The sequence below is a fragment of the Leptosomus discolor genome, chromosome 1 (genome assembly GCF_034619465.1).
Source record: "Leptosomus discolor isolate bLepDis1 chromosome 1, bLepDis1.hap2, whole genome shotgun sequence".
Taxonomy (NCBI): domain Eukaryota; kingdom Metazoa; phylum Chordata; class Aves; order Leptosomiformes; family Leptosomidae; genus Leptosomus; species Leptosomus discolor.
The window spans coordinates 60,527,818-60,542,207 of NC_141391.1; the positions used below are offsets into that span (position 1 = coordinate 60,527,818).

At 39.8% G+C, this 14,390-nt stretch overlaps 1 protein-coding gene across 1 annotated transcript in view; it reads right to left on the reverse strand.

The window, feature by feature from the left end:
* Window positions 1-14,390, reverse strand: part of TMTC4 (transmembrane O-mannosyltransferase targeting cadherins 4) — a 55,361-nt gene that overhangs the window by 24,912 nt on the left and 16,059 nt on the right. Inside the window, exons 5-6 of the mRNA XM_086482061.1 lie at window positions 4,975-5,072; window positions 2,807-2,899 (exon numbers count right to left, since the gene is read on the reverse strand). Of these exons, the coding sequence (XP_086338187.1) occupies window positions 2,807-2,899; window positions 4,975-5,072 (191 nt within the window). The remainder of the gene's footprint in view (window positions 1-2,806; window positions 2,900-4,974; window positions 5,073-14,390) is intronic.

Below are 14,390 nucleotides of genomic sequence, written 5' to 3' on the forward strand. Positions count from 1 at the left end.
AGAACAGATTTTTATAGGTGGCAGGAGCTAAAATTAATTACTTCTATTAAAAGCAGCAGGAAAAAAGGCACACTCGATCTTTTCTTCATGCAGAGAGCTGTTTAAAAGTCACAAAATGGAAGCATAACACTTTGAGCTCTTCATGCTTAAAGAGTAATCCTCCAGAAAGGTTTGACACTGACACCTTTCACAAAATCATAGAATGGTTTGGGTTGGAAGGGACCGTTAAACATCATCTAGTCCAACCCCCTGCCATGGACAGGGACATCTTTCATTAGATTAGGTTGCTCAAAGCCCCATCCATCCTTCCAGGGAGGGGGCATCCACAACTTCTCTGGGCAACACGTTCCAATGTCTCACTACTCTCATTGTAAAGAATTCATTACTGTTCAAACACTGGAACAGGCTTCCTAGAGAGGTGGTTGATGCCCCAAGCCTGTCAGTGTTTAAGAGGTATTTGGACAACGCCTCCAGTAACATGCTTTAACTTTTGGTCAGCCCTGAAGTGGTCAGGCCATTGGACAAGATGATCATTGTAGATCCCTTCCAACTGAAAATATTCTATTCTATTCTAATCTAAATCTACCCTCTTTCAGTTTAAAACCATTGCCCCTTGTCCTGTCACTACAGGCCCTGGTAAAAAGTCTCTTTCCATCTTATAAAGGGGCTTACAGCCCCTTTTAATATCTTGAAAGGCCACAATAAGCTCTCCCTGGAGCCTTCTCTTCTCCAGCCCAAACAACCCCAACTCTCTCAGCCTTTCTTCATATGGAAGGTGCTCCAGCCCTCTGACCATTTCGTCACCCTCCTCTGGACTCACCCCAACAAGGCCATGTCTTCCATCCACCCCAGAGCTGAACACAGTACTCCAGGTGGAGTCTCACAAGAGAAGAGCAGAAGGGCAGAATCACCTCCCTTGACCTGCTGGCCACACTTTTGATGCAGCCCAGTATACAGTTGGCCTTCTGGGCTGCGAGTGCATATTGTGAGCTCATGTCCAATTTTTTATCCACCAGTATCCCCAAGTTCTCTGCAGGGCTGCTCTCAATCCATTCATCCCCCAACCTGTACTGGTATTGGGGATTGACCCAACCCAGGTGCAGGACCTTGCACTTGGCCTTGTGGAACTTCATGAGGTTCACATGGGCCCACTTCTCAAGCTTGTCAAGCTCCCTCTGGATGGCATCCCTTCCCTCAGCTGCACCACTCAGCTTGGTGTAATCTGCAAACTTGCTGAGGGCCCACTCGATCCCACTATGTCATTGATGAAGATATTAAATAGTATTGGTCCGAGTATGGACCCTTGAGGACACCATTCATTACGGTTTCCACTTGACCATTGAGCCATTGACTATATTACACTAGATGCACACATCCAGCCAATTCCTTATCCATCTTACAGTCCATCAGTCAAACCCATATCTCTCCATTTTAGCAGCAAAAATGTTGTGGGGGACCATATCAAAGGCCTTGCAGAAATCCAGGTAGATGACATCAGCAGCTCTTCTCTTGTACACTGATGCAGTCACTCCACTGTACAAGGCCACTACATTAGTCAGGCACGATCTACCTTTGGTGAAGCCATGTTGCCTGTCTCTAATCACCTCCCTGACTTTCATATGTTTTGACATAACTTCCAGGAGAATCCGTTCCATGATCTTACCAGGCACTGATGTGAGGCTGACCAGCCATTTATTCCTAGGGTCCTCCTTATTACCTTTTATTTCTATAACTTTAATTCCAAACTGGCTCTGCTTTAGTCCCCTACAGCTCTAGAATCTTTCTTTGTCATATGCTGATTGACACAACTCTCATTATACAGCAAAATTCTCCAGCATTCCTATCTGCTGCCTGAAATACTCCTGCACCTGCACTTAGCTGTTCTTGGCCAAACCTACTGTTTCAGTTCTAGAGATTCCACTTTCACCAATTTCCCCGAGACTCCTCACTTCACTCTTTGCAAAGGAATTTAAAAGCCTCGTAGGACTTGTGCTACTCATAAGCATGAGCAAGACTTCTCTGCAGTGAAACCACTGATCAATGCAAAGTACAATGAATATTTCTTTGCCTTGCTGAACCTTGGATGGGACAGGCAAATGATCTAGCTGTTGAACAGGAGCCTGTTGGTCTATTTGGCTGCTATCAATCATTCACCTGAGGCTGACTGTTTCTGTGATTTCCTTGCCAGTGCAAATACTAGGTGCCAGATTCCACTTGAGCCAATACTAGATAAAGCGATGTCAACAAAAGTCAGAAATTCAATCCTTAGCAACTATCAGTGCTCACATTTCTTTTAAACTCCCAAGCTACTAGGATCTGTCTCCTGTTTGGTAATTTGTATTCTGAAAAAAACCAGCGTAATACTTTAGTGGGATTGGCAAAGTAGACACAGTATTTTTTTAATGTAGTTTCTCAAATGTCTAACTATCTCATTTGAGCATCTGAATAAATCTCTCTCTCTTTACTCTGACCAAACTGTGTTAAACATTTCAGGTGCATAGCTACTGACCCTGGAGAACTTATTGCATCAAGCAGTCAGCTCTTCCACACCACATTTTTAACATACTGTTGAGAGAAATGTAGAATTAATTTCACTATCTGATGCAATTCTAATGCTATCCCACTACTGCTCGTGTCGCTGCAAAGATGTCACAGCACATTGCCTTACTAGGCTGACTGAAAATACCTTTTTTCTTTTTTTTTTTTTCCATTCTCAACAACAACAAAACTGTCAGCAGTTGTATCTTTGTCTTTTAGTAGATGACTGTCCAAATGGTTAGAATGACTAAAACCTCTGAGGACTCACCTCCAATGACTTGTCCTTATGTAGTAACTTTTGAATAAGCTCCAGAACATTAAGCTTGTTAATCACCAGTGCATCAAACACTGCATTCAAACCCTAAGAAACCAAGAGAAAAATAAGAGCATAAGATGGAGCAGCTAACCACAGATATATACTTTTTTTTAAAAATACATCTTAAATTCCACTTCTACCACGAATTATTGAACATCTTAATTCTGATTCCAAACAAGTAGAGATACATGTGGGTAGTAATGATGGCAGAATGGTAAATCAAGAATGTAAGCTCAGATGAGTAGAGTATCATTTTACTGTAATGAGGATTCTCCTGTTATATGGAATAATCCTTCGGGGACGAGCAAGCTAGACCCCATGTACATGGTCACAACAGTATTCTGCTCTCTCTCCCCTTTCTCCAGTGTCCTGCAGTGTAAATGCTGCAGTCAAAAGGTGAAGCTTCTGTCAGTAAGGTGGAGCTTCTTTAAGCCTTCTACTTATTTTTCACTTTGCAGCATGGTATCTTTTGACTGTCAGGTTTCAGAAATAGTATTTTTAAAGGGTACACAAACTGTCACAACAAACAAAGGCTCAGAAAGATTTAACAGAGGTATCAGACTTGCTTTTGTTGCAATTACAACAATATACACAGTGGAAGTTGCTGCAAAGTTCTATGCGATCAGTCAGTACACATAAAACTAGAGCATATTCAGCACTTTGCAGGACTACACTGGCACATACTACCCCCCAAGCAAGCAACCAAGATGTACCCAGGGGAAATTCTGCTGAGGTGCCCAGCAAAATCCAATGTCAACATTTTCCTTTCAATGTTTCACCCATCACCAACCATGACAATCCTTGATTATTTAGTCTAATAGGTTTAGAAATTACCTCAATGTTCTAAAGTCTAAGTGGAAAAAAGACATAAAAATAGTTCCAGATCAGGCAAAGAGTTAGTACATCATGAGACCACAAGTTTCTTTCTAACAGTCAAAGTGAGAAGACAGAAGATAGGTTAGAGCGCAGCACGGTTCCATGTAGAAAGGCCACATGGCAGTTAAAGGCTTTTGGCTCACTTGCATGGAGGTAGGAAGGCAAGAATCTTGCTGTGAAACACATTCAGCCTACAAGTAATCTTTTTAATGTGTGATTTATCCTTTCATCCCTCTGACCCGTGCCCCTCAGCACAGCAATAAATATAATTGTCCTAGCAATGCAACAGCAAACAAATAAAAAACCCAGATCCAATTGACAATTCCGTGTCTGCTAGCTCAAATAATTACTTCATACCACTAAAGGAAATAATCACACCATATTTTAAGAGAACTCCTTATATTTTCCTTACAGACACCTTTGAAAAATACATCACTCTACAAACATCTATCCAAAAATAATGTTCTAAAGCAAGAAGTTTTCTGTAATTTCTTCTCCCTTTTTCTCTAGCAAAGACAAGAGGGTCCTTGCTGCAAAGAGCTCTTCTGATTCTGTTGCTTTATCTATGTCAGTTAAAGCTACAAATTTGATTCATTTATAAAGATACATGGCTATACAAAAGGCAAAAATCACATATATAGCATTTCAGGTGGCTGATCCGGTCACCCAAACCACAATGTCTTCACTGAAGTAATAAAAAGCAAGAGCACAATGAACATAAACAGTAACTGTATCTGTTTGCATAGACAGATCCTTACATAAGGGACAGAAGGAAGAGATTCAGTATTAGAAATGCATAAACAATGGCCCTACTTCCAATTACACTGTTTACAAAAGCAAGAGGGCGGAGCTTTCAAAAATGCTCTCCTCCAGTTATATCCTTGCTCATAAGCCTTCAATGAGAAGTTTGTAGGCCTGCTATCTTGACAATTACATTTAAAACCAAGGCCAACGAATGTGATATGCCTTGAAAATAACACTGTAAATCCTCTAAATTTTGAAAAAATAAACAGATATATGCAACCTGCTTACAAAATATAAAATGAAGAATTTCAACAGATTGGCAGGGATACAATCAAGACAGACCTACCAGAATACTACTTTTTCTCAATAATAACTAGTTTTCAGAACAGAATAAAAAGGTGTGCATGCAATTAGCTGTGGAGAAGATTCATTTTTGTAGGCTTTACAACTGTGTCTGACAGATGCTGAGGTCAAAATTCAGTCAATAAGAGGATTCTTACCAGTATTGTAATTCCTTGTTCTTTGCACAGCATGGCTATTGCACCTAGGATAACACTCACCAGCACCCAGAATATAGAAAAATTATGTCCTTCCTTATCTGTCAAAATAAAGCATGCCATAAGATTAGGTTTATACATTTAAAGGTAAAGTTAGAAATCTAAATTAAAATTAGAATTTTAAATATATACAGCATTTAATCTCACAATCTTTTCTATTGGTCATGATCTGGATACACAGGCTTAAAAAGCACAGGGCACTTCCTGCAATATGCTGGCATTTGTCCCTTTATTGCAGTCATTTTCTATTCACAGAGACATTAGAAATCTCCCTATTTGCTAGATGTTTTATCCACATTGATTAGAATGGCAGAGTCTTCACTTAGTTTCCACAATTCATCATCTGCAAAGGTTAATTCCCAATATTTAGACACATTTATCATCCTTAGCTAGAGCTCTATCATTACTGGGTCCTGTCTTCCAAGCTACTGTAAGAACAAGAAGTTCTTTCTAATGGTTACACATGAAGTGTCACACACACAAACTGTTTTAACTGTAGTCTAATCCACAAAGGCACAATGAGCTGCTTCTCCAGGGCTGCTGCATTTAGAAAGTACCTCATGTCATTTCATTAGCACTGCAATGGAATGCCATGGAGCTCAAAAATTTCAGCATCTGAGCAGAGAAGCAGTTAGTTCTTGCACTCAGGAAGCAGTTTTACAGCAGGGTGAGGAACTCTGGGGTTAAGAGATCAAGAGTAACTACAGCTTCTACTCAAAGAAAGAGTCTTTAAAGACTGCACGGTGTAGCTGATTTTAGGTACTACAAGCAGGCATTGCTGAGGTTAATATAACAATAAGCTCTACTTCAGCCAAAGTACTATCACACACACAGTACATGGATACTTCATGTAAAAAAATATCTGTCACAACCTCTCCTCCACAGGTGCAAGCAACAGAGAGAAGCACTCTGCTCATTCAGAGGCAGTTTCTTGATTCAAGCAACATGGGCTCTACAGGCATCACAAGAATCAATCTTTGACTTGGCATGTGAAAAAACAAAGTTGAACTCCACATTCGTTGACTGAATCCCTTTCCTACCTTCCTTGATCTCTAGAGCAGTTCTTCCCTACTGCTAATACAGATTTGACCCTCAGTACTTAAACAGAACTGCAATAAAGGTCTATGGAAAGGGTAAATGTCAGAAGTACAATTAATTTCACCAGAAGTAGGCACTTACACCTAAGCTAGTATACTAGGGCTTTCTTTCCAACTGGTTGAGAGAAGGGGACACCTTTAGGGATTAAGTTACCTAATTAAATGCAGTTGTCCACCTTTCAGAGAAGTAGCTTGCTCTTTTCACTGATTATAAAAGGAAACTAGTATACTACCTCAGATGTTGTTGAGTCAGACACAAACCATAACCACAAATGTGAAAAGGACCTCCTGACACTGGCCTCCTCTCTCATTTTGAAGCAGACTCCTTTCTTTTGTGGCAGAGAGCAGAAGTTTTCATAAAAATATGTGGAAGAACAGGTTTTGAGGTTGCTTCTATCACTCCTTTCCTACCTAAGACTTAAAGCTTCAACGGAGTGAATACTAGGATATTTGAGACTCATCATTGCAATACCTAGTAGGCATTTGTTCCTTCTCCCTCCACTTCAAATTATGTCCTCACAGGAGAGGTAAGACTTATTAACATCAGAGGTGCAGATGTTACAAAGTTAAAAGGAAGCCTTCTGAAGGAAAGAAATCATACACATCTCAGCAATACCAAAGCAAAACATGGAAATACAAAATACATAATAACTGAACTAAAGAAACATTGCAACTAAAAAAAAAAGCAACGAGCAAACTCCAGCTCATATTAATTATAAAGAAGATCAATCGAAGGTTGCAATTCATGGAGAAAAGGGCTTAAAAATTCGTTCTGAGTATTGCTAAGAATAAAAGGAATCTGTTCTAAATACATCCCTTGAAGGAGCTTTTCAACTCTTGAGATTTTGCAATACAACAGACTGTTCAGCCAGTTCTTGAAATTCAGGGGGGGGGGTGTTTTGTTTTTTCTTTTTTTTAAATGTAGAAATAAACTAGCTGAGACAATGCAAAGATGGAAGACAAAGTAATTGACTGTGTTTACACAATGACAATCAGTCACTCTTAGTAAGTGTAAAAGGGAGAATGGTGAACAAAGCCAATGGACTTCACCAAGTTTCCTGAAGTATACTTTCTTCTACTGAGAGATTTCTTCTTCCCAGAATCAAATTCTGGCAGAAAGAAGTCAGGACAGCTAAGCACTTCTCAGAAACGCAGTATTCAGTACACAAATACAAACTATCTTAACATGGGAGATAGTAGGAGGTATATATAGTAAGAGACCAGCTGGCAATTCACAAATGCTTTGATGAGTAAAAATGTAAGAGTAATAGGAAAAAAGGAACTAGGTCAAATTATCAAGGACAAGTGTAACAGCAGCACACTCATACTGAAACAAAATCAGAAAGGTCACATCACAAAATGAGAAAAGGTGATGTATATAAAGAACAAAACCCACAACTCCATAGATACGTTAGTAAGAAGAGCAGCAGCAAGGAAGGAGTCATTCCAATACTCAGTGGGAAAGAAAATGGGCAATGCCAAGAAAACAGAAGTGTTCTGTTCCTTTGTGCTTCATTTTTTCACAAAGAGGTCAGCTGCAATCAGATGGCAAGCACAACATGAGCAGAAAGCAAACAAGAACAAAAGCAAAAATAGTGAACTAGAAGACAGAGTTTTTGAAGAAGTTAATCTGTTTTAAATTATAACAATTGGTTAAATTTACTCCAACAGCTCCTATACAGCCCAGAGTAATCTCAGTTGTTACCTCTGAGAAATCATGAAAAACACACGAGGAGCCTGAAGCTTGAAATAAAAATCAAACTATGTCTACATGCCTACTTTTAAAGAGGAAGGGACATGAAAGGATAAACCAAAGAAACAAAGCTAAACTGACTGGTCAGAATTACCCAGAAAAAAACCCCACTTAGAGAAAATATTTTCTAGGTGACTGACCCTCTAAACCATAAAAGGATATGATTAATTTTTTCCCAAAGACATATTTTAGCATTTTGTATCAAACTAAGTATAATCTCTGACTTGGACAGAAAAGAAAAGGGCCCTCCCAATGAAAGCAAACCTGTAAACATCCTATACCTTGACTTCATGAGGGCAGAAGAATACCATTGGAGTTGTGTAAAATACACCAGAAAAAGTATGGGCTGCAAGAGGTTATTATAGAATGGGTACATATAATACCTCGAAAACCACACTAAGAGTCTAGCTCATTGTGAAAAATGTAAAGATACATTCTGGATTGAGTCTTTCCTTCATCTGGCTTTAATAGATAATTTAAAAAAATTGAATAATGGAATAAGGCATATGCTGATTAAGTCCAGCAGTGCTGCCAGGCTGCAACAGCCAGGAAGCATATACTAAGGAGAAGTCAGAATTCCACTGACAAACTGGAGAAATGGTCTAGCGAAAAAAACCTGATAACTGAATGCCACTTAATAGGCATTCAAAAGTTGTGCAGAAACAGGTTTGTCTTCTTATGAACATCCCAACTCTCAGACGCCAGAAGTGCCTCAGCATGTCAAGCGTAGTCAAGATTATGTATGGACTCTCAAAGAGCAAAACAGCACCCAGCAAAAATAATAAGGGACCCATATTGAGGATCATATGGGTGACAGTGTCAAAGGCCTGAACTTCAGCAAGGCCTTTGACACAGTCTCCCATAAGATCCTCAAAGACAAGCTGTTGATGTACAGGCTGGACACGCAGACAGTGAGGCAGATTGAAAACTGGCTCAACGGCCAGGTCCAGAGGGTGGTGATCAGGGGCACAAAGTCTAATTGGAGGCCAGTAACTACCAGTGTATCCCAGTGGTCAATACTGGGTCCAATCCCATTTAACATCTTCATTAATGACCTGGACGATGAGGTGAAGTGCACCCTCATCAAGTCTGCAGATGACATAAAACTGGGAGGAGTGGCTGATATGCCAGAGGGTCATGATGCCATCCAGAAGGACCTTGACAGTCTGGAGAAATGGGCTGGGAGGAACTTTATCAGGTTCAACAAGGAGAACAGCAAAACCTTGCACCTGGAAGGAACAACACGGGGCACAGTACATGCTGGGGGCCACCCAACTGGAAAGCAGCTTGGCGGAAAAGCACCTGAGGGTCATGGTGTACACCAAGTTGAACATGAGTCAGCAATGTGCCCTTGCAGCAAAGATGACTAATGGTATCCTGGGCTGCATTAGACAGAATATTGCCAGCAGGCCGAGGGGTAGAATCCTTCCCCTCTATCTCAGCACTGGTGAGGCCATACCTGGAGTACTGTGTCCATGTCTGGGCTCCCCATTACACGACAGCCATGGACATATTGGAGTGAGTCCTCGAATGGACAATAAGATGATGAAGTGACTGGAGCATGTCTCCTATGAGGAAAGGCTGAGAGAGCTAGGACTGTTCAGCCTGGAGAAGAGAAGACTCAGGGGGAATCTATCAACGTACATAAATATCTGAAGAGAGGGTGCAAAGAAGACAGAGACAGGCTCTTTTCAGTGGTGCTGTGGGAGCATCAGAGAAAATGGGCACAAACTGAAACTTGAAACACTTTTTTACTGAGAGGGTGACCGAGCACTGGCACAGGTGTCCCAGAGAGGTTGTGAAGCCTCCATCCTTGGAGATACTCAAAAGTCATCTGGACACGGTTCTGGACAACTGGCTCTAGATGACCCTGCTTGAGCAAGTCAGCTCAGGTGACCTCCAGAGGTCCTTTCCAACCTTAACCATTCTGTGATTCTGTGATCAAGATAACTTCCTGAAAACCATAATCTCTGTTCCTTTGTTTTCTTTTGCAGCCTCAAAAGGTGAATAGAGTCACATATAGAATTGTAATATTATGAAAGTTCATCAGTGATTAAACTTTAACGAGAAAATGTCAGTTAGGAAACATTTTATCTTGTGCTTGTTCTGGGGTCAATACACACAACACCCGCCCCCCCCCCCCCCCCCCCCCCCCCAACTGCACAAATCTCAGTAAAATAGGCCGGAAAAATAGATACAAAAAACCACTAGTCAGCAATGCTTTCAGTGTTGGGTTTTTTTTTTTTTTAGTAGTGATTTGAAAATGTAAAGCACTGCATAAGTGCTAATTATTATTATGAGATACACACATGCCAACAGAAGTAATCAGTCTAACAAAGCACATTCCCTTAATACGGTGCCACTTCCCACCAGAAAAATCTTGTGTCAGAAAACGAAACCAATCTTCTGTTGGCACCTGTGCCTGGTTGAAACTAGTACACCATATTGTGAGTGGGCATTGTGCCACTCTAACAGATGGACAAAATTGTAAGCATGCCAAAGAAACAGAGTACTTGCTGCCTTTTTTTTTTTTTTTTCCTAGAAAAACATAGCATTTCTATACAAAACCAAAAAGGGGTGGCTCAGATGGTACCTCTTTAGGAGTACGCTAAGTCTGGAAATTGAGGGGATTCAATGAAATACCTATATAAACCATAAACAAGCCATGAGGGCTCCTCCATTTAGACTGATAGACTGAAGTATAGGCATTCCTAGAGAGGATGCATACACAAAGTGTTTTATGGTGTGGAATTGACTGATTCTGAATTTATGAGCAGCGTATCAATGATATACATCAACTCTGTCTTCCTAGACTCTAATCCTATTTTGATAGACCTTATTTTGCAGTGTCCTAAATCCACAAGTCAACGAAAACAAATTCCTTAGAAATTAAGGATACGAAGAAAATAGTACATTTAGAGTACAAAGCTTGGTCTTACTTTAAAGTCAAACTAACAATAGCCCAAACAATTATTACCAATTCAGACATCTAGGATTCAGCATCTCCTTCTTCAAAGCTAATTAAGAAACTTTGGGCTTAGCCAGGTGACAGCTTGGAGCAGAAGTCACCATCTTCAGGTGAAACAGAGATTGATTCTGTGAAAGCATCTACTCTTTTGAAAGTTGAAGCAAAGTAAATTATGTTGAGCTCCTGCAGGAATTTTTAATTTTAACTGAAACAGACCAGAAACGCTCATATATTCCATCGATGCGCCTTGCCTGCAGGGATGATACCTTCCAAGTAAACTACTACAAATACTCATCTAACCAAGCGCTAAGATTTCCCTGCTTGTGAATTGTTAAGCAAAGGGGGAAGGATTACCTAGTCTTAAAAGATAACATAACAATTCACTGTTAGAATTAACTTAAGCCTGAGATCTCCTTGTGTGTCTCCAAATGTACATACTACTGCAGCTCAGCTCAGTGTTTCACTTAATAATGAAATTACAATAGCAAATGCCATTCCTAAACATATCCAAGCATCTCAAGCTCATTACATACAGGCTACAGTAAAGGGATCATCTATCCCTGAATTATACCATCTCGGACAAGCAATAGTTAGCACTACTTCTACAAAAAAACCTGTTTCTCCTCTGCCCACTAAAATAAAATTGTTAGGTTTTCCACATACAACTATTCCCTCCCAATGTGTTCATATATGAACAACAGGGCACACAGTTGAAAAATCAAGGCCCACACATTTAATACTAGTGTAAATACCTCTTGACCAATTGTAAAATGACTAACAAATTCTCCATATCTTAACAATGATCTCTTTCACACAGGTGACTTAAACATTTCCAATCTATAGGAAAACTTCCATAATACAAACCTCCAATATTCACAAAACTCATCACCACAGTCTGCTTCACATGCTTTATTAAATTGGCAATGAACTAGTAGAGTATTAATGGGCAACTACACAGAACAGAACAAAACAGAAACAGAGAACCAGAACAAAGTAATTTTTAGAAGTCATAGCATATGAGCAAACAGTTGGTCCCCTATATAATATCCAGGCCAGTATTATTCACATGAAGCAAATAATGAACTCATCATTTTACACCACTCAGATCACCAATGCAGATGGCAAATACACGCAAGTAGATCACTGTCAAAATTGAAGACAAAGGAAGGCAAAATGAATACTACAGCAGTTTTAAATTGCCTTATGAATTCCCAGAGAAGCTGCATTAAAATTCAACAAAGTTAATAACCCACAACTCCCTTCAGAACATACCTAAACAGTTGTCAGCTCTTGCTGTCTCCAAAGCCTATGCAGTGGATTTGTCCCCACAGTTGTGTTTTAAAACAGCAGGACAGAATGAGAACAACAGATTAGTTCCTTGCAAATATAAATGTTATCCTATCAAAGATGGTAACATCAGAAACTGTATATTTGGAACAAGTAACAGAACTACAGAACTTCATCAGTAAGACATAATTATAGCCTGCATAGTGCGTTAAATGCCTGTACTTAAAAAAACCCAAAACCCAAAAAACTAATGCTATGGTTTCTGGCCTAAAGAAATTGTCTACCCAAAAATCCACTAAAACCACAAATAAACCACATCAGGCAAACAAGCTGCAGTGTATCTTGAGCTCTACAAAAACCACCCTTTTCCTTTGGAAGTTTTACAGTCTAGCACTGATATTTTTCTGATCTCCTGATGGTTTTCAGTATTATATATACTTTCCCCACAGTAGCCCCAAATCCTCCTCCCTTTCAAGTCCTTACTCCCAAGCAAAAAAAATTTCTTATATTCATTCTCTTATACATCAGGTGAAAATAAGCACTAACCAGTCTCTCTTCCATGACTTTTGTCTCCTTTAGAGAAGCCCAAAAATGACAGTTCAACTCATCTATGCTAGTGAAACACAAAACAGACTTCTGGACCTCAGCTGTACACAAATTTCACATTGCCTTGCTGCAAGAATAGTCAGGTTCTTTGTGGAAGACTTAGATAATCTCTCTATCTGACAGTAGCAGACAGTAGCATTAGGATGCTGCTGGTGACAAAACAGTACATGTTACTGATGACACAATCATATCAGTAGCATCAACTTGTTTTACTCTGACACTCAAAATTCACCAGTAAAAGCAAACTGGCATCAAACATGTTCTGGTAACCATATTCGAAAGACAAAACAAATGCAGTCCACAAATCCTGAAGGCCTTGGAGTTGTACCCTCTTTTAAGTACTCCAAAAGAGTCACACTACTATGCATCTATTAATAACAATTTAAAAAAAAAATCCACCTTTGATAGTTCTACTGCTTGTAAAAAGCTGGTGACCTAAGTGCTATATACATGTGACAGCCAAATCCAGAAACAAGGACACATGCAGTTGACCTAAGGTTTAATACATAAAAATCTAGCAGGACAAACTGGTAGCTCCCACTTTTCTGTAGGATCATCATAAAGCAGCTATATTTGATTAGAAACATAAGCCTGATGCAATAGAACGCACAGAAGGTTTTTTGGTTGTTTCCTCCCCTTTTTTTCTTGCTAACAAAGACTATTTCACAAAGATAAATTAACATCTTGATCTGACTGAGAAAATGACACAATACCAACTCAAAACTTGGACTAGAACTATCAATGTGCACTGTCAGTATCACAGACTTTCTGGATCTTGTGGATTTGTGTCAGCAGGAGGTAAACACACAGAGAGAAGAAAGGGTTTGATTTTTTTCTTTGCTGCTTAGGAGACATTGTTTAAGTCTGCGTTTTAAACTATATGTGCATATTTTTTAATTGCTTGCTCTTTACCTATATTCAGAGTGAGATCAGCTTACATTTGGGATTAAGAGAGTTTTTGCTGTCTTGACTCCCTCAATCTCACAGAATCAAGCTCAGCTAAACTCAAATAAAAAGGTCTTTACTCCTTATTTATCCTATTATTTGTGAATGGCTAGAACTGTTCGCAAAAGGAAGAAATCCATACCAGCAAAATGGAGGCATCCAAGGGTAAAACTTCATATTTACTTTAATACAACAAAACTACTGAAAAGTCCTACTCTACTAAAGCCACTTCACCATATTTGGTTACCTGTTCCTAAAGTCCTTCATACAAACACAAGAACCACAGAACAGCCCAGGTTGGAAGGGGCCTCCAAAGATCAACTGGTCCAACCTTTTGTGGGAAAGGGAGCCTAGATGAGATTACCTAGCACCCTGTTCAATTGCATCTTGAAAAACTCCAGTGATGGGCACTCTGCCATGTCTCTGGAGAGGTTGTTCCAGTGACTGATTGTTCTCACTGTAAAAAACTTCTTTCCTATATCAAGGTGAAACCTCTCCCAGTGTAACTTGTACCCATTGCCTCTTGTCTTCTCCATGTGGCTCCTTGTAAAGGGAGAGCCTCCATTCTCCTTGTAGCTGCCCTTTCCAATACTGACATTACCCTTTCCTATACAGACACTGATGTTCAAACAGCTGCCTGATGGGTTGGACCAATCTCCCCTCCCAAAGGAAAAAAATTACAAGGACAGAAAGTAAAACTGGT